A 20,785-nucleotide genomic window follows, 5' to 3' on the forward strand; every position below is an offset into this window, starting at 1 on the left:
CCGGGTGCCCATGGAGCAGGAAAAACACCACGGTTCTCTCAGTGTTGTCACGGAGCAAGAAGAAAGTTATAGACGTGGCTGCAATGCTTCGGGCATCGGTAGTTGGCATCTTGCAGACACCAAGACTGTGCAAAATGAATACTGGCCCCATGGCCAGTTATCAAAGGGCAGCCAGAACATCATATCCCAGAAAGTGCCACCTGTCTATGGCAAGGCTGGTGGTTGGCCACCGAAACACAGCCATTTTCACTATAGCTATTAGCAACCCAGGAAACACCCACGATTACCTCAAGAGGTGCAGTCAATTTGTTATCATTTAGTCCTTTCATTACGCTCCCAATGTGGGGGACATGCTCGCCCAAACGTACCGCACTGTATAAAGTTTCAATCCCAGTCCACACGCAGACACAGCGACATTTCACAGCACGTACAAAATGTACAAATAACGGTACCTGTTGCTATGATTCTTGGAGCTGGAGGAGCTGTGCTTCGATTTCTCCCGATCCTTGGACTTGTGCTCCTTATGTTTGTGCTCTTTATGCTTGTGTTTCTCTTCGCTTTTGCTTGACTTGTGGGAGTCTGCAAGCATATAGAGGGGAAAAAAAAAAATTGGCTGCTGTCATTTCTGTTTCCCTTCCTTCTTGCTCGTCAATAATGCAAGAAATCTCAGAATTTCTTTCAACAAAAAACACAACCACACACTAGTTCCTACACTCTCCATTTTAAGACACACTGCACTAAAATACTGCATTGCGCATATTTGTATCCATCCAGTCGTCATCATTACTGTACTCACCTTTTTCACACCAATATGCTTCCTCGTGTTCTGAAGGCATCAATTCTTAACTGACATAAGGATTCACGGGCACTGGCTGCCTTCTGGCACACTTTCCGCAGGATTGGCTGGCTATCAATTCCCCTCCTTAACCGACGGGGCTGAGGCCAACTGCAACTCCCCTACTGAAATCAGCTAACTCCGTTCAATCTGGGGATGAAACCAAGAACCTTTGTGGCCTAAGCCATCATGTGAATCGATAATGAATCTTGTATATAACTGGTAAATCTCCTGTAGTGTTGCTCACTTAGTCAGTGCAGCGAAATTTTCAGAAATACAATATGGCTGCTTGAAGGATTATACAAATGTGAAAACAGTGCCGAGAGGCACATTTGATTATCTAAGGAAGAATCCCTGGGATAAGGGTTGTCCTATGAGGAGAGATCGAGTAGATTCGGCCTATACCCTCTGGAGTTTAGAAGAATGAGAGGTGATCTCATCAAAACATACAAGATTCGGAGTGGAATAGGCAAGATATATGCAGAGAGGTTGTTTCTCCAGACTGGAGAGTCTAGAACTAGGGGGTCACAGTCTCAGGATAAGAGGTCGGTCATTTAAGATTGTGACGAGGAGGAATTCTTCACTCAGAGGGTTATTAATGTTTGGAATTCTCTACCCAAAAGGGCCATGGATGCTGAATCATTGAGTATATTCAAGGCTAAGATTTTTGTACTCTAAGGGAATCAAGAGATATGGCGATTGGGCGGGAAAGTGGAGTTGAGGTAGATGATCAGCCATGATCTTATTGAATAGCAGAGCATGCTCGAGGGGCCGTGTGGCCCACTCCTGCTCCTAATTCTTATGTTCAGCTCATATTTTCAAGGGGGAAAAAAATCAGAAGTATGAGATTTAAAATGTGATATACGCAAGGTACATTCATGTTGAGTTATGTTATGTTCAAACTAGGTCATGCTCTTCAGACCATATCCTTGAGCTCTACACTACGTCCAGTTCTGGTTACAGACACCAAGGAGACATTAAAGCCCTGCAGATGGTTCAGAGTGAACTATGATCCCTAGTGTCAAAGGTCTAAAAGAACTAGTGTTGAAACTTGGGTTTTTCAATCATGAGAGATAACCTCATGCAAGACAGCAATTAGTACAGAAAAGATAAATCCAGAACGCCACTAGTAAGGGCAAGACAACGAGGTCAAAGATGCAAATCAGTAAATGGCAAATTTAGGACTGACACCAGAACGTTCTTCGCAGTGATCAACACATGGATTGGATGCTTTGGTGGAGGAGTTTAAACATTATTGCATCTCTTAAGCATTTGGATATTATGATGGGGGAACTGGAGGAAGTTTTCAAAATGGAGGAGCTAAAGTGGGCCCAATGGTCTTCCTTGTCCGTACAGCCACCATCACTTGCAGCATTGGTACAATTGCCTCAGGGTCCCTGTGCATGGAGGTGGGGATTGGAATAAGAACGGAAATCAATAGTGAATACTGGACTAGGTAGGTCCACTAGGCCCAACACACTGTACATACAGTCATCACACATGATTAACGTGCACTTATTACTAGACTCCAACAATGGACTTAGCTTTACTGCTCAGCAAGACTAAAGAACTAACTCTTGTTATGGAGCAGGAGTAAACATTGCCCTATAGATTGAAATGTGTAATTATCTGACGTATTGGAAATGAAGAATGAGGAAAACAATGCCCTTTAAATAAAATATATTAAAAAAGACAAAAAAGGGAAAACAAGGCAAACACTTCACAGACCCTTATAGATCCAATATGCTTTTCCTGAAATCAGAGACCATTCATGCACTTGCTGATCAAATCAATCCTAGCATCGTAATAGCAAGTCATATCAAGGTCAGCACCATTTTGTTGCACGCATTCAGTGGTGTCATTCAAACAAAGCAGGAAGGTTGCTCACAAAATAATCTCACTAAAGTTATCGTACTCCTCTCATTCACCGCATTCCAAGAAATAAAATCAGATTTTAAAAGTATTACTGCAAAGACCGAGCATAACCTGCCCTTCTCATTAACAGTGTAATATTGCTCGGCAAGAATCTGCTTCTGTGTTACTGCTTGCATTAATACAGGAAAGGATTTAAAGAGAAACACAAATCTATTAGTCAAACTGTCTACACATTCAAATAAGTTTTTAGATTACTTAAAATCACCCTGAACTGAATATATCCCAAGTATCCAGAGGAAGTAACAGCCATTGCCCAAATGCTGGCTTCGCAATAGAAAAATTTGCACCATCTCATGGGAAACCAGTGTGTGTGTGTGTGTGTAAACCCAAGTAACTGTTGGTGTTTTTTGGATTGTGGAAGGGAATGTTAGTTGTGAGGAAGATGCAAAGAGGCATCATGGTGATATAGATAGGCTAAGTGAGTGGGCAAGAACATGGAAATGGAATACAACTTAGTTATAATCGCACCTTTAACGTAGTGAAACATCCCAAGGCATTTCACAGGAGTATTACGAGATTTTTTAAAAATTGACATGAGCCGCATAAGTAGAAATTAGCACAGGAGTCAAAGAGGTAGGTTTTAAAGAGCGTCCTGAAGGAACAAAAAGAGGTAGAGGCGAAGAGGTTTAGGTAACAGAAAGCATGACCACCAATCATTGAGCGATTATAATCAGGAATGCTCAACAGAGAATTAGAGGAGTGCAGGTTGTGGAGCTGGAGGAGATTACAGAAATAGGGAGGGATTTGAAAATTAAGGATGAGAATTTTGAAACCGAGGCGTTGCTTAACTGGAAACCAATGTAGGTCAGCGATCACAGGGGTGATGGGTGAACAGGATTTGGTGCGAGTTAGGACACGGGCAGACGAATTTTGGATCACCTCTAATTTACGCAAGGTAGAATGTGGGAGGCCAGCCAGGAGTGCATTGGAATAGTCAAGTCTAGAGCCATCAATGGTATGGATGAGGGCTTCAGCAGCAGAGGAGCTGATGCAAGGGTGGAGACGGGCGATGGTATGGAGGTGTAAATAGGCGGTCTTATGCTGTGGATAGGTGGTCGAAAGCTCATTTCAGGGTCAAATATGACACCAAGGCTGCGAACAGTCTGGTTCAGTCTCAGACAGAATTTGGAGAGAGAGAGATGGAGTCAGTGGCTACCGAACGGAGTTTGTGGTGGGGTCCGAAAACAAAGGCTCCAGTCTTCGCAATATTCAATTGGAGAAAATTTCTGCTCATCCAGATGTCAGACAAGCAGTCTGACAATTTAGAGACTGTGGAGGGGTCGAGTAAAGTGGTAAGTGAGGTAGAGCTAGGTGTCATCAGCGTACATGTGGAAACTGATGCTGTATTTTCAGATGATATCGCCAAGGGGCAACATGTAGATGAGAATTAAGAGCGGGCCAAGGATCGATCCTTGGGGGAACACCAGAGGCAACGATGCGGGTAGAAAAGCTGTATACAATTTGATCATGCCTTCCACTGATTGTATATTCTACTGTTTCAGCAGTGTAGTTGGATGACAGTGCAGAGGCATTGAAGAAGGAAAGAGTGGTCAACCGTGTCAAAGGCTGCAGACAAGTCAAGAAGGATGAGAAGGGATAAGTTTACTGTCGTCGGTCACAAAGGATGTCTTTTGTGACTTTGATCAGAGCCGTTTCAGTACTGTGGCAGGCGCAGAAACCGGATTGGAGGGATTCAAACATGGAATTGCAGGAAAGATGGGCATGGATTTGATGTGGGGAAATGTGAAGTTATCCACTTTGGTAGGAAAAATAGAAAAGCAGAGTATTTTTTTTTAAATGGAGGGGGTTTGGGAAATGTTGGGTGTTCAGAGGGACCCTGGGTGTCCTTGTACATGAATCACTGAATGTCAACATGCAGGTACAGCAAGCAATTAAGGCGGCAAATGGTATGTTGGCCTTTATTACAAGTGGATTTGAGTACAAGAGTAAAGACATCTTACTGCAATTATATGGAGCCCTGGCGAGACCGCACCTGGCATATGGTGTACAGTTTTTGTCTCCTTACCCAAGGAAGGATACACTTGCCATAGAGGGAGTGTAACAAAGGTTCACCAGATTGATTCCTGGGATGGGAGATTGAGTAGACTAGGCGTATACTCTGTAGAGTTTAGAAAAATGAGAGTTGATCATCATTGAAACATACAAAAGGTCTTGATTGGGTAGTTGCAGGGAGGATGTTTCCCCTGGCTGGGGAGTCTAGAACCAGGGGGTCACGGTTTCAGAATAAGGGGTCGGCCATTTAGGACTGAGATGGGGAGAAATTTCTTCACTCGGGAGAGTGATGAATCTTTGGAATTCTCTACCCCAAAGAACTGTGGAGACTCAGTCTTTGAGCATGTTAAAGACAGAGATCGATAGATTTTTGGGATATTAAGAGAATCAAGGGGATAGTGCAGGAAAGTGGAGTTGAGGTAGAAGATCAGTCTTATTGAATGGCGGAGCAGGCTCGAGGGGCCGAATGGCCTACTCCTGCTCCTATTTGTTATGTAAAGGGAAAGGGGGAGAAATAAAGAATAAAGGCAAAAAAAGAGAATCCATTGTTGTTACTAGGCTGATTAAGACCATAACTTACTATAACCAACATTTAGCACATGACCAGAACCATATGGTCTTGATCATGGCAATTTGAAGTCATGTAGAAAACCAGACCTAAACAGACTAGTACGAACTAAATAGTAACCATAATGAAAGACCACTGCTACAAATTTTAGGCTGTCAAATGTTCTGCAGTTACAAGAGTTGCCTGACGGCACTGGACTGGAAATATTGCCAGAACAGAATTAAGCCTGGCCAACTGTTGGCAGCCATGGTTATAGAATGGGAAGGAAGGTGCAGAGAAAAGATTGGGAGGGAGAGGTGGAAAGGAAACACTTCACTCTGCCACAATTGCTCGCAGAGATCATTGCCCACCCTTTCACGAATCAGCAGCAGAAAACAGAATTGGGCCCCAAACCAGAAATGCAGCCTGTGTCTTGTGCAATTTCCACCCAATAGTTGAAGGTCAAGGGCACTGAATGGGTCAGGCGTACCAGCACATTCCGACAGAGAGGCTCTCTGTTCCTCCTTGATGGGGTGGGGGAGGGGGAAGGAAGAAAGAAGGGCAATCACCCTCAGCAAACAGCCATAGGGGGAAAAGGGATCACGTACTTACTCCAGAAATGGAAGACAAGAAGTTTTCCTGGTGAACCACGTGGTTCGGAGCAGTGCAGCACAGACTCCAGGTTCACCTACATGGTGCTCTTAACCAAAAGGCACTAGTGGGCGAACTGCTGTAGCCATCAGATATCTCCTGCATCTCCTTAATACCTACCTCTTTGACCAAGCTTTTGGTCACCTGCCCTAATTTCTCTTTGCAGCTCGGTGTCAAATTTTGTGTATCATAATGCTCCTGTGAAGTGCCTTGGGATGTTTCACTATGTTAAAGGTGCTACATAAATACAAGTTGTTGTTGTTAGGGGGTAAACAACAGCCAGGCTTCCCACTCCTAATCAGCTTTTGCTTTACATCAGAATTTCAAACAGTGGGGGGGGGGGGGAAGAAAGAGAGGGAGGATTATGCCTACCCGTGATGCCCTTTCCGATTATCTGCCGAAAGTCACTGCTTTAAGTTTACCCGTAAAGAATGATGACTTGGGGAAGGCAGCAAAGGGCTACCAGCACTGTAGAATCATTACCACAGCATATTAACATATTCATAAGATGAGGAGACACAGTGGGGGGGGGGGGGGAGGGGTAGTGCTCAGGCCAAGTGTATGAAGCTGATCTCTTCACCCGTACCAAGACAGTTACTCAACATGCAGAATCATCCATTCAGAATCCGATGAAGCGCTAATAATTCAGAGATACAAGGATGGAACAACTCTACATTGTCCAGACAGTGCCTTTTGACCTCTACCTAGGAGACATAATTCATTCCCCTTCCCCCAAGACTTGTACCAACGTGACCTCTCCATTGTCAGCATCACAACTGCAGACCACCAAAGCTACCAATTCAAGAGAGGCGAGTTAACCAGTTACATTTTCAACTGTATCTAATTAGCCTGCCTACCTTGGGAAGGGAAGAGGGCCTCTCCAAGTGTACTCGCTGGATGCTCTTGCTTGGCATTTGTATATCTGGACCTTCATGTTTAATGGGCAAATGCAAAACCCAGAACAGAAACTATCAGTAAATCTCCGAAACCCAACTGGAAGGATGCTTCAGAATTTAACCAGTCAGCACATACATATTGTAAAGGGTTACTGCCCAACAATCCCCCTGCCCCCTCCCAGTCAGCAGTCTGCCCAATAGAAATCCAAATATTTATCTAGAAACAAAAAAAGGACAGCAGCCAAACCACAGTGCCAACCCTTTACTTGGCCACAATTAAAAATGTTACAGCACACAGTAAAATAACCAAACAGTACCATGGAACCGAAGGTGAAGATGAGTCTGCACTGATGGGCACCTCAATACAAAATGAAAGAAAACTAGTTCTATGCCAGTCTGTACTGTCTGAATTTTAATAATTTCCTCATGACATTTAAAGCAAAGCATCAATCCAACCACATACGCCTCAAGTGCCAAAGAGTTAATTGCTCACTCAGTGTTCAAAACTCTCAACATATTGACAAGCAAGACTATGTCAGCCTTTGGATTTCATTGGTTTCAGTTCCTTTTTGAACAAAGATACATGGGTCCCAAAAATATAAGCTATACATGAAAAAACATGAACATAAATTATAAGCAGAAAGCAATCAGAGATCTTATTTCAATACTAATAACCTCAGCAACGTGAAAGATTGTTATTGACAAGTCAGTCCCTTGCACTATTTTACAGTGATTAGCATTCACAACCAGGAAGAATGCAAATCCAACCTCTTAAGTAGCAAGAGTCAGCTCAAGATGTCATTCCAAAAAGATCCTCTTCCACCCAGGAAAGCTACTGTGATGATGCTCCAGCAGGCCTTCTCACAACTAAAGGATTACAATCGCTTTTCCTCACATATGTGGAATGCTACATTAGGATATCTTTTTTCTTTTCCTCCCCTCTCCCTCACCCCTTGATGCTCTCCTTCAAGCTGCAATGTCACACATGGGTTTGGCAAATTACTGCCTCTGCCCTCGTGCCAGGTGAGAAATCCAATCTCTCGCACTTAGTCATGCCCCTCACCTGCCCCAAGCTTTTTAAATTTCCCCTTCCAAATTTGAAGCATTGAAAAGTGTTGAACTATTTATGGCCTGCCCACACTGCGATGCGTGCGCGCACTAGGTCCGTGCAGCAGAGCAGGTCTCCAGTCGCTCTGGTTAACCCTTGCCACTGGATAAAGGCCTAGCTCGGTCAAGCCCGTGTGATGGCTGGCGTGCAACAGTCACCAACGTTAAAAAAATCCACACACAGGCATCTTCCACCCCCTCAATTGGAGTTCGGGATTGGAACATCGGGTCCTTCATTGAAACATTTGTGAACTCACGTGGAAGCAAGTCATCCTCGTTCGAGGGACCGTCTATGATGATGATACCAGGAAAAATAACCGTCATAATAGAAATTTGAGGGTTTTGAGTGGCATTACGTAGGCAAAAGAAAAATGGAAATCAGGCCAGACTTTAAGTGGAATGAGTAACATTGTTCCCTACGCAGCGCCACACCCAGCAAATTATAACATAGGTACATTAACACCCACACGCGTTAACACTATGACGTCACTACAATTAGTTATATAGTCCTAACCTACAGCTTGAATAAGACATCAAACTTAACTAGATCAAGATTGCTACCAAGCAAATATCAGTTAGAAGTAGACTCCAAATTCAGAGGTCGTCACTTATCCCCACAGAGCTTATAACAAGCTTTAAGTGTCCTTTGACTTTAAGTGGGGGAGGGGGGGGGGGGGTGGAGGAGAAGAGATTAGAGAGGGAAAGATATTTCAGAGAGAGAGATTTGAGAGATTAGAGGGGTCTGATGAACTGGTTGAAGATATAAAATTTGTCCTCACTGATGTACATCTTTTTAAACTATACGTAATACGACAGAAAGCGAGTGGAGGAGAATTTAGGTCTCTGAATACTGGGACATCCAGCGGAGTAGTCACATCCAATAAGAAAATAGGAGCAGGAATAGGCCATTTGGCCCTTTGAGCTTGCTCCACCATTCAATAAGATCATGGCTGATCTGATCATGGACTCAGCTCCACTTCCCTGCCCGCACCCCATAACCCTTTACTCTCTTAACGCTCAAAAATCTGTCTATCTCCACCTTAAATATCAATGACCCAGCTTCCACAGCTCTCTGGGGCAGAGAATTCCATAGATTTACAACCCTCAGAAGAAATTTCTCCTCATCTCAGTTTTAAATGGGTGGCCCCTTATTCTAAGACTATGTCCCTTATGAGTGGAAATATCCTCTGCATCCACCTTGCATTATCTTATAAGCAGAGTGGCCTCCCATCATAGCACCTGCGAGCAGGAGGCCAGTGATCTGGCCTCTGAATAAAAAGTTGACATCCAGCGGGGTACTTGCATCTGATGGGAGGGGAGTGGAGTGGTGACGGTGCCCCACTCATATTCCAATCATAACTGGCTAGTCCCCTAATCAGGCTAACCATCTGGCCACATAAAAAGAAATGGGTCTTTGTTACAGAAACAGCCCAGAGCATGAACTGTTGAATGTAAAAGCATCATCCCATTTAAATTTATGTAGTCCTTTTCTAAAAATGACAGTCGCAGACTGAGTGCAGATTCACAGAGTCAGGGGAGAGAGAAAAGTAAAGCCCAGCAAGAGAGTAGAGTACACAATGGATGCTGAAGCACTCTTGGGTAAATGACCATACTTACTAATGCAGAGTTCGTTCACACCACTGAATTAAGTTTCTTCTCCAAAAAGAACATACTGGGTAATTACACGTTGCACTGAGCCACAAAGGCCCCACATTTGACCCCGGGCCTCTGCTTTGGGCTGATCTCACCTCCGTAAAGCACAATTGCCCCACTCTTGAACAGCAGTCAGCAACCCTTATTAGAAAATGTGCATGTGCAGAGATCGTATGTTGTTGTGAAGTCCCTTGATGATTAAACAGCCCAGGCTCACAAGGTAGTAGAGGGCTATCAGCATCAGTGGAAACACATCACAGCATGACTCACTGATTCAAGGAGAAAATAAATAAACTTGCATAATAAGACTAGTTCCCCCATTAGTACAGTTGGTAATTTGACAGCCTGGCATGGAAGAGCTAAATCCAACCAGATAGGCCCCAGCTTTGATCTTTAATCCTTGTTCAGCCAACTGTTCTCAACTAGAATGGCTGCAAGTATCAGAACTGGCCTCAATTCTCCTGGGCTGTGGGGGCAGTCAGATTAGTCTTTGCTACACACTCCCCAACAACACAGTAATCTAGGCTGAATCATACAGAGCGGACACGAGTGAGACTGCCCAACACCCATGAAATCAGATCCCAGGATGAACCTGCACTTCCAGAAGAGGGAAAAAAAAACTCAATTTATAGCTTAAAATATTCCAGTTAGTCGGTAACCACAGACTATGCAGATCTTAATGCTTTCCATCTATTGAGCACATCTACTGCCAGTGAGTTGGGCTCTCCAGGAAAAAGATCAAGAGGAAGAAATACTAGGTTTAGAATAGAAGACAGAAGGAGGGCCAAGTGCCCTCAACCTCCCCACTCATGTCGTCATTCACATCACACGCCACTAGTCAGCCACCATGTTCAATACCACGCTGTTCTGCACAGGATCACTTTCAAGAATTCTAGCTGAAAGTCACTTCTGTGCCATGATGGCTCGGTGGTAAATGTAGCATCTGGCAGGGAACAGACCAAGATGCCAGGTTCAGTCCAGGGCCAATGCTGAATGAGCAGATCGCAGTGGGGAAAGAAGTCAGACAGGATTCCTGCTTCTGATCTCCATCCACTAACATCGGCTAAAACTGTGCACACACACACATACACACTAAAGGATTGGATTGGGCTCCGCTGTGATGCCCCACGTAGTGGATTAGTCTTGCTGAACACTCTCCCTCTAGGTGCATAGCTGAAGAACGGCCACAAAAATATGGAACCACACGATACGTCACTGTCTTGATAAGAGAAATTGAGAATAGCCTTGAAATGGGATCTCACTCAATAACCATCCAATTAATTATTGATGTGCGTAATTCGTAGGAGTAATCACACCTTGCTCTACAAATGAAGTCTGAAGAGTCAAATCCAATACATCACTGGGGTACAACACCTCACTGATCCGCAAAATTAAGATGCATTTCAAATTGAAGTTTTTTTTGAAAATGTGCTTTAAGTTTTATTCTTTTTATTAATATTCTCCAACTGTATTACTCATCTATTATACCTCCTCCCCAAGACAAAGCTAATGGCATTCATGCACCTCCAGCCCTCCATTCGTTTTAAAAACAGTTGAGTACAACTCTCTGCTCCCTTCATTTCCTTCTTGAAGCACTTGTCCAATTCTCATGTAACCTGGCATAGGCCTGCCATTTGACTGGATGGCTTCAACGCACCAAAAATCAAAACCCGATTTACTATTGGGAAATTTGAACCTTAGAAAAGGATGCTGCACTTGATGCATTTTTGGTTGATCCAGTCATGCTAAGGGACACACACACACATTTAAAAAGCACTTGGCTCATCATGATATTACATGAGCATTAATTCAGAATGACATGCAACACACAGAATGTAGCCATCATACAGCCAGTTAGCACCAATTCCCATTTCTACAAGAATGTGTTTCTTTTGAAAAAAAAAATCAAATGCAATTTTCCATTCTTTGTTAATACAGGAACCTGTATTATCTACCGTTCTAATTAAATCAACCTTTTTCAAATGCAAACTTTTAACTAGATCAATGTCTTAACTCATTTTCGCCCAGGAGTACAATCATTTTAAGCCTCATACAAATATACACTGTGACCCTTTCTGGGGAGTAGGGAAGAGAGAGGTGCTAAATGGAGCATAACTGATTACAAAACTCTATATTTTTTTAAAAAAGACATCCCCCCTCCTTTGGCATTGCCCTGCCTTAGTTTCACTAAGTTTCCCTTCAACTTTGGGAAAGGTGAAAGCAATTTTTTTGCCCTTACAAAATTATTTAAAAATAAGAAACACGTAACTGCACTGGACATTATTGCTAGCCTTGCATTCCACATACATGAATATGTGGCAATCACTAGCCCAGTACAGATGTTGTTTATTTTTTCCCCAAAATTTTTTTTTAAAAAAATGTATATATACACACACATACAATATGCTCTACAGCATCTTCTAGAAGTATTTGCACATCAAGGTCTAGTAGCAATTTAAAAAATATATATATATTTTTTAAAAAAAGACACAATATAACCCCAGGGAAATACAACGGTTAAAAGAAACAATTTAAAAAAAAATATATATATATATATATATATATATATATATATAAAAAATATATTTTTTAAAAAATTGAGTGATGAATTATATTGTTCAAAAAAAAAATAACCTTCACGATGGTGCTCGCCATGTGAGTGGAGGCATTTCTGCTTCTACCAAGCAAGAGAGAAAATTGAATTTTTTTTTAAAAAAAAGGTGCAATTTTGCCTTTTAAATTTTTTTTAAAAAACTATTTTTTTGGCCAGGGTTTGTAGTGAAATGTCCGACAACACACAGACAGAGTTTGTGGTGCCAGGCAGGAGCTTGGCTCTTGCAACATGCACACGCGAGAGACAGAGACAGACAGACACACACACACACACAGAGAGAGAGAAAAGAAAATGGCGCAGAGACTAAGTCCTAACGGCCGAAAAGCCGGCTTTCCGCTCGCCCTGCCGGCTCGGCCCAGCCCGCCCTCGGCCTCCCGCCGCCCTCACGCCCGAGTCCGGGTGCTTCGGCGGCGGCTGCCGTTGTTTTGGGGCCCGGGCGGCGGTCGGAAGGTGGTCATTTCAGGCTCTGGTTTGAACAATAGGGCTTGCGGGCACGTAGACGGGACTTAGTCTCTGGACGCCATGTCTGATCCTCTTCTCCTTCTCAGCAAAAAAAGAGAGAGAGGACCAGAAATAAAAGGCCTCATAAACCAAGACAAAAATCGAAAGCGTGTGTGTGTGGAGGGGGGAAAGGTTTTCCTCTCAAAATACTCACCGTTTAAGCGAGAATCCGTATTGATCTGCAAGAGAAATGGAAAAAATATCAGGTTAAAACTTTTTTTTCTCCTCAGCAGACAGGAAGAAAAAAAATAAGATTTTTCCACAAGTTTAAAATCACTAAGCCTTTTTTTTTAAAAGTCAATTTTTTTTACAGCTCCTTCTACCTACCTGGGAGAGGTGATCGAGGCTCATTTTGCTGATAATTTTTTGCTGTTGTTGGTAGGGAGTTGAGTTGTGTGTACTCTCTCTCTCTCACACACACACGCCACCAAAGACCTGCCTCAGATTAAGCCGGTCCACCTCGTTGTGCAACGTCTAAGTCCTGGTTTGGACGCACTGCGCATGCACGTGGATTTAACTTCTGTGCGATTTACATCTCAATTTCTTTTCTGCCACAATTGGCTTGCACCAACGCGGCTGATTTGAATAGAGCAGATACACTCCCCTCCCACCACCAGCACCCAGCCTCCCCACCCCACTTTCTCTCCCTCCCTCAGCAACTTTCCCCCCCCCCCACTATCAGAGTCCTCTCCCAATGACAACTTTTTGTTGTTGTTGGAATAAAGTTAACACAGACTTAGGTTTGAAACTATCCCTCCCAATAGAGAGGAGGGGGGAAAAAAAAAACAGACTGTTCTCTACCAACCCCCTCATCCACCACCCACACACTTAACCAGATACAATACAAAAATATTCACCTCCCCCCCCCTCCCCCCCACCACCACCCCTTTCATAAACTAAATGGACAAGCATTGTAAAAGTTATTGAGCGGCAACATCCATTTAATAAAATTATGTCACAGTGGTTTTTGCTGATGTCAGTGTTTCACCATCATAAAAACAGGTTAACTTGCTCTAGAGTTTTAACAACTTGCATTTGTATAGCACAAAAAATTGGCACGAACCAGACAACAACTTGCATTTCTATAGCACCTTTACCGTACGTTCCAAGGTCCCTCACAGGAGCGTTATCAAACAACATTTGACGCTGAGTCACATAATGAGATATTAGGACAGGTGACCAAAAGCTTGACCAAAGACGTAGGGTTTAAGGAGCATCTTATAGGAGGAGACAGAGGTGGAGAGTTTGGAAGAATGAGAGGTGATTTCATTGAAACATACAAAATTCTTACAGGGTAGATGCAGGGAGGATGTTTCCCCTGGCTGGGCAGTCCAGAACCAGGGATCACAGTCTCAGAATAAGGGGTCAGCCATTTAGGGCTGAGATGAGGAGCAACTTCTTCACTCAAAGGGTGGTGAATCTTTGGAATTCTCTATCCCAGGTGGCTCACTCGTTGAGTAGATTTAAGACAGAGGTCGATAGATTTTTGGATATTAAGGGAATCAAGGGATATGGGGATAGTGCAGGGGAGTGGAGTTGAGATAGAAACATAGAAATTTACAGCACAGAATGAGACCATACGGCATTGTGTCCATGGCGGCTGATAGAGTTATCCAGCCGAATCCCACTTCCCAGCTCTTGGTCTGTAGCCTTGTACATAAGAACATAAGAAATAGGAGCAGGAGTAGGCCATTTGGCCCCTTGAGCCTGCTCCACCATTCAATAAGATCATAGCTGACCTGATCATCGACTCAGCTCCACTTCCCTGCCCACTCCCAATAACCCTTTACTCCCTTATCGCTCAAAAATCTGTCTGGGGCAGAGAATTCCATAGATTTACAATCCTCTGAGAGAAGAAATTCCTCCTCATCTCAGTTTTAAATGGGTGGCCCCTTATTCTGAGATTATGTCCCCTAGTTTTAGTTTCCCCTATGAGTGGAAATATCCTCTCTGCATCCACCTTGTCGAGCCCTCTCATTATCTTATATGTTTCAATAAGATCACCTCTCATTCTTCTGAACGCCAATGTGTATAGGCTCAACCTACTCAACCTATCTTCATAAGTCACCTCCCTTCATAAGTCACCTCCCTTATCTCCGGAATCTAGTGAACCTTCTCTAACAGCCTCCAATGGAAGTATATTCTTCCTTAAATACGGAGAACAAAACTGTATGCAGTACTCTAGGTGTGGCCTTACCAACACTCTGTACAGTTGTAGCAGGACTTCCTTGCTTTTATCCTCTATCCCCCTTGCAATAAAGGCCAACATTCCTTTTGCCTTCCTAATTACTTGCTGTACCTGCATACTACCTTTTTGTGTTTCATGCACAGGACCCACAGGTCCCTATGTATTGCAACACTTTGCAATTTTTCTCCATTTAAATTATAATTTGCTTTTCTATTTTTTCTGCCAAAGTGGATAACCTCACATTTTCCCACATTATACTCCATCTGCCAAATGTTTGCCCACTCACTTAGCCTGTCCATATCCCTTTGCAGATTTTTTGTGTCCTCCTCACAATTTGCTTTCCCACCCATCTTTGTATCATCAGCAAACTTGGCTACATTACATTCAGTCCCTTCATCCAAGTCATTAATATAGATTGTAAATAGTTGAGGACCCAGCACCGATCCCTGCGGCACCCCACTAGTTACTGTTTGCCAACCGTAAAATGACCCATTTATCCCGACTCTCTGTTTTCTGTTAGCTAGCAAATCCTCAATCCATGCTAATATATTACCCCAACCCCATGAACTTTGTAGGTTTTGGCAATTCAAGTGCATATCCAAGTACTTTTTAAATGTGGTGAGGGTTTCTGCCCCAACCATCCTTTCAGACAGTGAGTTTCAGACCCCCATCACCCTCTGGGTGAAAACTTTTCTCCTCAAATCCCCTCTAAACCTCCTACCAATTACTTTAAGTCTGTGCCCCCTGATTAGATCAGACCATGCCTGATCTTATTAAATGGCAGAGCTGGCTCGAGGGGCCAGATGGCCTACTCTTGCTCCTATTTCTTATGTTGACCCCTCTGATAAGGAAAATGGGTCCTTCCTATTCACTCTATCTAGGCCCTTCAAAATTTTATACACCTCAATTAAGTCTCCCCTCAGCCTCTTTTTTGCCAAAGAAAACAACCCTAGCCTATCCAATCTGTCCTCATAGTTAAATTGATCCAATCCAGGCAACATCCTCGTAAATCTCTTCTGTACCCTCTCCAGTGCAATCACATCTTTCCTGTAATGTGGTGACCAGAACTGCACGCAGTACACTAACTGTGGCCTAACTAGTCTTTTATATAGTTCGAGCGTAACCTCCCAGCTCTTATAGTCTACTCCTCGGCTAATAAGGGCAAGTATCCATGATCTTATTGCAAGTTTTAGCAGTGACCAGTTTCATTCATAAATTTGCCCTTCCCTCCACCCCAAACACATACCCAATTACAACAACAACTTGTATTTATAAAGCACCTCTAACGTTGTAAAACATTCCAAGGAGCGTCACAGGAGCATAATCCGACAACTATTGACTCTGAGCCGAAGAAGGGGACATTACGTCAGGTGACCAAATGCTTGGTCAAAGAGGTAGGTTTTAAGCGACCTCTTGAAGGAAGCGAGAGAGGTGGCGAGGCAAAGAGGATGTGAATTCCAGATAAAACTTGAACAAACCCCCTCCCATCACCATCAGAGTCTTCACCCACCAATGACAACGTTTTTTGTTGTTGGAAGAAAGTTACCAGCGCCTTAAGTTTGAAACAATCGCTCCCAATAGGGGGGGGGGGGAGGGGAGGGGGAACAGACTATTCTCCACCAACCCCCTCCCCCACCACCCACACACTTAACCAGATGCAATACAAAAATATTAATCCACCCCCCTTTTCATAAACTAAATGGACCAGATTTTCAAAAGTTATTCAGCCACAACATCCATTAAATAAAATGATGTCAAATGGTTTCTGCTGATGTTAGTGTTTTACCATCATAAAAGTAGGTTAACTTGTTCTAGAGTTTTAACAACAATTTGCATTTGTATAGCACAAAAAAATTGGCATGAACCAGACAACAACAACAACTTTCATTTCTATAGCACCTTTACCGTATGTTCCAAGGTCCCTCCCAGGAGCGTTATCAAACAATATTTGACGCTGAGCCACATAATGAGATATTAGGACAGGTGACCAAAAGCTTGGCCAAAGACATAGATTTTAAGGAGCATCTTCTCTCAGAGGTTCGTGAATCTTTGGAATTCTCTACCCCAGAGAGCTGTGGAGGCTGGATCATCGAATATATTAAGGCTGAGATAGACAGATTCTTGAATTATAGGGGAGTCAAGGGTAATGGGGAACAGGCAGGAAAGTGGAGTTGAGGCTAAGATCAGATCGGCCACGATCTTATTGAATGGAGGAGCAGGATCGAAGGGTTGTATGGCCGACTCCTGCTCCTATTTCTTATGTTCTGTCCTGTAGCTTCTATGTAATTCTATGTAAAGATACTTGGGGAGGGGGATGGCAAATCAATGTGGTTTGGTAGTGCTAGGTCCTGCGGTCTAGGAACAGTGGGAAGAGGTTGATGAGGTGTAGTAGGAGCAGCTCATCATTTCTCTCAAGCTAGGTTCAGAGTCGATTCTTTAGTGCTTCTGCAATTATCCTGTTGGGCCACAGTGGGAAGAGGACCAATATAGCCCTAAGGTACCTTTAGCACTGTGCAGATCTCTTTCCAGCTGTCAGGGTTAGTGCTCCCATGGGTAATATAAATGCACATTTTTTGTTGTTAATGAATACAGTGCTAAGGAATAATCAATAATGGTCAAGTTTCTTCCACACCATTAAGAACATAAGAACATAAGGAACAGGAGCAGGAGTAGGCCATTTGGCCCTCGAGCCTGCTCCGCCATTCAATCTGATCATGGACTCAGCTCCACTTCCCCGCCTGCTCCCCATGACGCTTTACACCCTTATCGCTCAAAAATCTGCCTATCGCCACTTTAAATATATTCAATGACCCAGCCTCCACAGTTCTCTGGGGCAGAGAATTCCATAGATTTACAACCCTCTGAGAGAAGAAATTCCTCCTCATTTTAGTTTTAAATGGGCGGCCCCTTATTCTGAGACTATGTCCCCTAGTTTTAGTTTCCCCTATGAGTGGAAATATCCTCTCTGCATCCACCTTGTCGAGCCCCCTCATTATCTTATATGTTTCAATAAGATCGCCTCTTTCTTCTGAATGCCAATGAGTGTAGGCTCAACCTACTCAACCTATCTTCATAAGTCAATCCCCTTATCTCCAGAATCAACCTAGTGAACCTTCTCTGAACTGCCTCCAATGCAAGTATATCCTTCCTTAAATATGGAGACCAAAACTGTACACAGTACTCCAGGTGTGGTCTCAGCAATACCTTTACAGCTGTAGCAGGACTTCCCTGCTTTTATACTCTATCCCCCTTGCAATAAAGGCCAACATTCCATTTGCCTTCCTGATTACTTGCTGTACCTGCATACTAACCTTTTGTGTTTCATGCACAAGGACCCCCAGGTCTCTCTGTCATGCAGCACTTTGCAATTTTTCTCCATTTAAATTATAATTTGCTTTTCTATTTTTTTTGCCCAAGTAGATAACCTCACATTTCCCCAAATTCAAGCACCTCACCCTCTTTCACCCCTCCTATCTATCTCTCCCTTATCATCATCATCATCATCATAGGCAGTCCCTCGGAATCGAGGAAGACTTGCTTCCACTCCTGAAGTGAGTTCTTTGGTGGCTGAAAAGTCCAATACGAGAGCCACAGACTCTGTCACAGGTGGGACAGATAGTCGTTGAGGGAAGGAGTGGGTGGGACTGGTTTGCCGCATGTTCTTTCCGCTGCCTGCACTTGATTTCTGCATGCTCTCGGCGTTGAGACGCGAGGTGCTCAGCGCCCTCTCGGATGCACTTCCTCCACTTAGGGCGGTCTTGGGCCAGGGACTCCCAGATGTCAGTGGGGATGTTGCACTTTATCAGCGAGGCTTTGAGGGTGTCCTTGTAGCGTTTCCGCTGCTCACCTTTGGCTCGTTTTCCGTGAAGGACCTCCGAGTAGAGCACTTGCTTTGGGAGTCTCGTGTCTGGCATGTGGACTGTGTGGCCAGGTCCTCTTCAACTGCTGTCCCAAGTTCTGAGTGATTTCTTCCAACTTAGTTATTAGAACATGAGAACATAAGAATCAGGAGCAGGAGTAGGCCATACGACACCTTGAGCCTGCTCCGCTATTCAATAAGATTGTGGCTGATCCTCGAGCTTAGTTCTTACACTTGTGCTCAGTGATTTTAAGCTACACCTAAATGCCCCCACCTCTGACTTCTCTGCCCCCACTCAACCTCATCCTGTGCGTCAAGTTCCCGTGAACAGAAACAGTCACGAACTTAAATAAATTGATATTGCAGTTGGAAATACGATGCTCAGACTCCAAGTCCAGATGACTGGAGTCATATTAGGCAATAAAAGAAAACTTTTCTCTGAAGACTGTTATTTAATTTAAATGGCCTGCAGGAAATGCTGCTTCTCTGGGATGTTTTAAGACCTTGATCTGATTTGTGTCTGACCAGTCTTTCAGATAATTGGTAGTGAGTGGTTGCAGTGTACCTTGTTCCAAAAGGTTTCAATGAACTCATTAAAAATAATCTGGACATGTTCTTCTGACAGCTGAAGTATGAGATGTTGCAGTGCTCTCAACATCTCTGAGAAGAAATGTAAAAATGTACGTGAACAAAATAACACTTCACAGATCACTTCACTTTGTTTACCTGCCACGGAAGCTGTTTGAGATTACCTAAGTCATCAGATGAATTTGAAGCAAGCTCCCTCATTTTTTTCATACACAAATTTAATCTTTGATATTTTGAAAATGCAAAAAAGGAGTTGACGAGTGAACGTATAAAATTGGCTGATTTTGTCTGGGTTGGAATAAACTCAGATATAAAAGAGAAAATAAAGATTTACATTTATATTGCGCCTTTCATGACCACTGGAGGTGTCAAAGCACTTTACAGCCAATGAAGAACTTTTGGAGTTTAGTCACTGTTGTAATGTGGGAAACACGGCAGCCAATTTGTTATGTTGATTGAGGGACAAATATTAGCCAGGACACTGGGGATAACTCCCTTGCTCTTCTTCGAAATAGTGCCATGAGATCTTTTACTTCCACCTGAGGGAGCAGCTGACGCCTCAGTTTTAATGCCTCATCCGAGATGGCACCTCCGACAGTGCTGCACTCCCTCAGCACTAACTAACAGAGAACAGAGTCGAGATAAAAGGGTCATTTGTCTGGTTGGCAAACAGTAACTAGTGGGGTGCTGCAGGGATCGGCGCTGGGGCCTCAACTATTTACAATCTATATTAATGACTTGGATGAAGGGACCGAGTGTAATGTAGCCAAGTTTGCTGATGATACAAAGATGGGGGGAAAGCAAATTGTGAGGTGGACACAAAAAATCTGCAAAGGGATATAGACAGGCTAAGTGAGTGGGCAAAAATTTGGATGATAGAGTATAATGTGGGAAATGTGAGGTTATCCACTTTTGCAGAAAAAAATAGAAAATCAAATTATAATTTAAATAGAGAAAAATTACAAAGTGCTGCAGTACAGGGAGACCTGGGGGTCCTTGTGTATGGAACACAAAAAGTTAGTATGCAGGTACAGCAAGTAATCAGGAAGGCAAATGGAATGTTGGCCTTTATTGCAAGGGAGATGGAGTATAAAAGCAGAGAAGTCCTGCTATAACTGTACAGGGTATTGGTGAGGGCACACCTAGAGTACTGCGTATAGTTTTGGTCTCCGTATTTAAGGAAGGATACACTTGCATTGGAGGCTGTTCAGAGAAGGTTCACTAGGTTGATTCTGGAGATGAGGGGGTTGACTTATGAAGATAGGTTGAGTAGGTTGAGCCTATACTCATTGGAGTTCAGAAGAATGAGAGGTGATCTTATCGAAACATATAAGATAATGAGGGGGCTCGACAAGGTGGATGCAGAGAGGATATTTCCACTCATAGGGCAAACTAAAA

At 43.4% G+C, this 20,785-nt stretch overlaps 1 protein-coding gene across 1 annotated transcript in view; it reads right to left on the minus strand.

Annotated features, from left to right (window-relative positions):
* LOC139277622 (DNA topoisomerase 1-like) overlaps window positions 1–13,220 on the minus strand; it is a 92,102-nt gene extending 78,882 nt beyond the window's left edge. Inside the window, exons 1-3 of the mRNA XM_070896335.1 lie at window positions 13,080–13,220; window positions 12,907–12,931; window positions 453–579 (exon numbers count right to left, since the gene is read on the minus strand). Of these exons, the coding sequence (XP_070752436.1) occupies window positions 453–579; window positions 12,907–12,931; window positions 13,080–13,103 (176 nt within the window). The 5' untranslated portion in view covers window positions 13,104–13,220. The remainder of the gene's footprint in view (window positions 1–452; window positions 580–12,906; window positions 12,932–13,079) is intronic.
* Between the last annotated feature and the right edge of the window lie 7,565 nt (window positions 13,221–20,785).

Source organism: Pristiophorus japonicus, chromosome 12 (genome assembly GCF_044704955.1).
Source record: "Pristiophorus japonicus isolate sPriJap1 chromosome 12, sPriJap1.hap1, whole genome shotgun sequence".
Taxonomy (NCBI): domain Eukaryota; kingdom Metazoa; phylum Chordata; class Chondrichthyes; family Pristiophoridae; genus Pristiophorus; species Pristiophorus japonicus.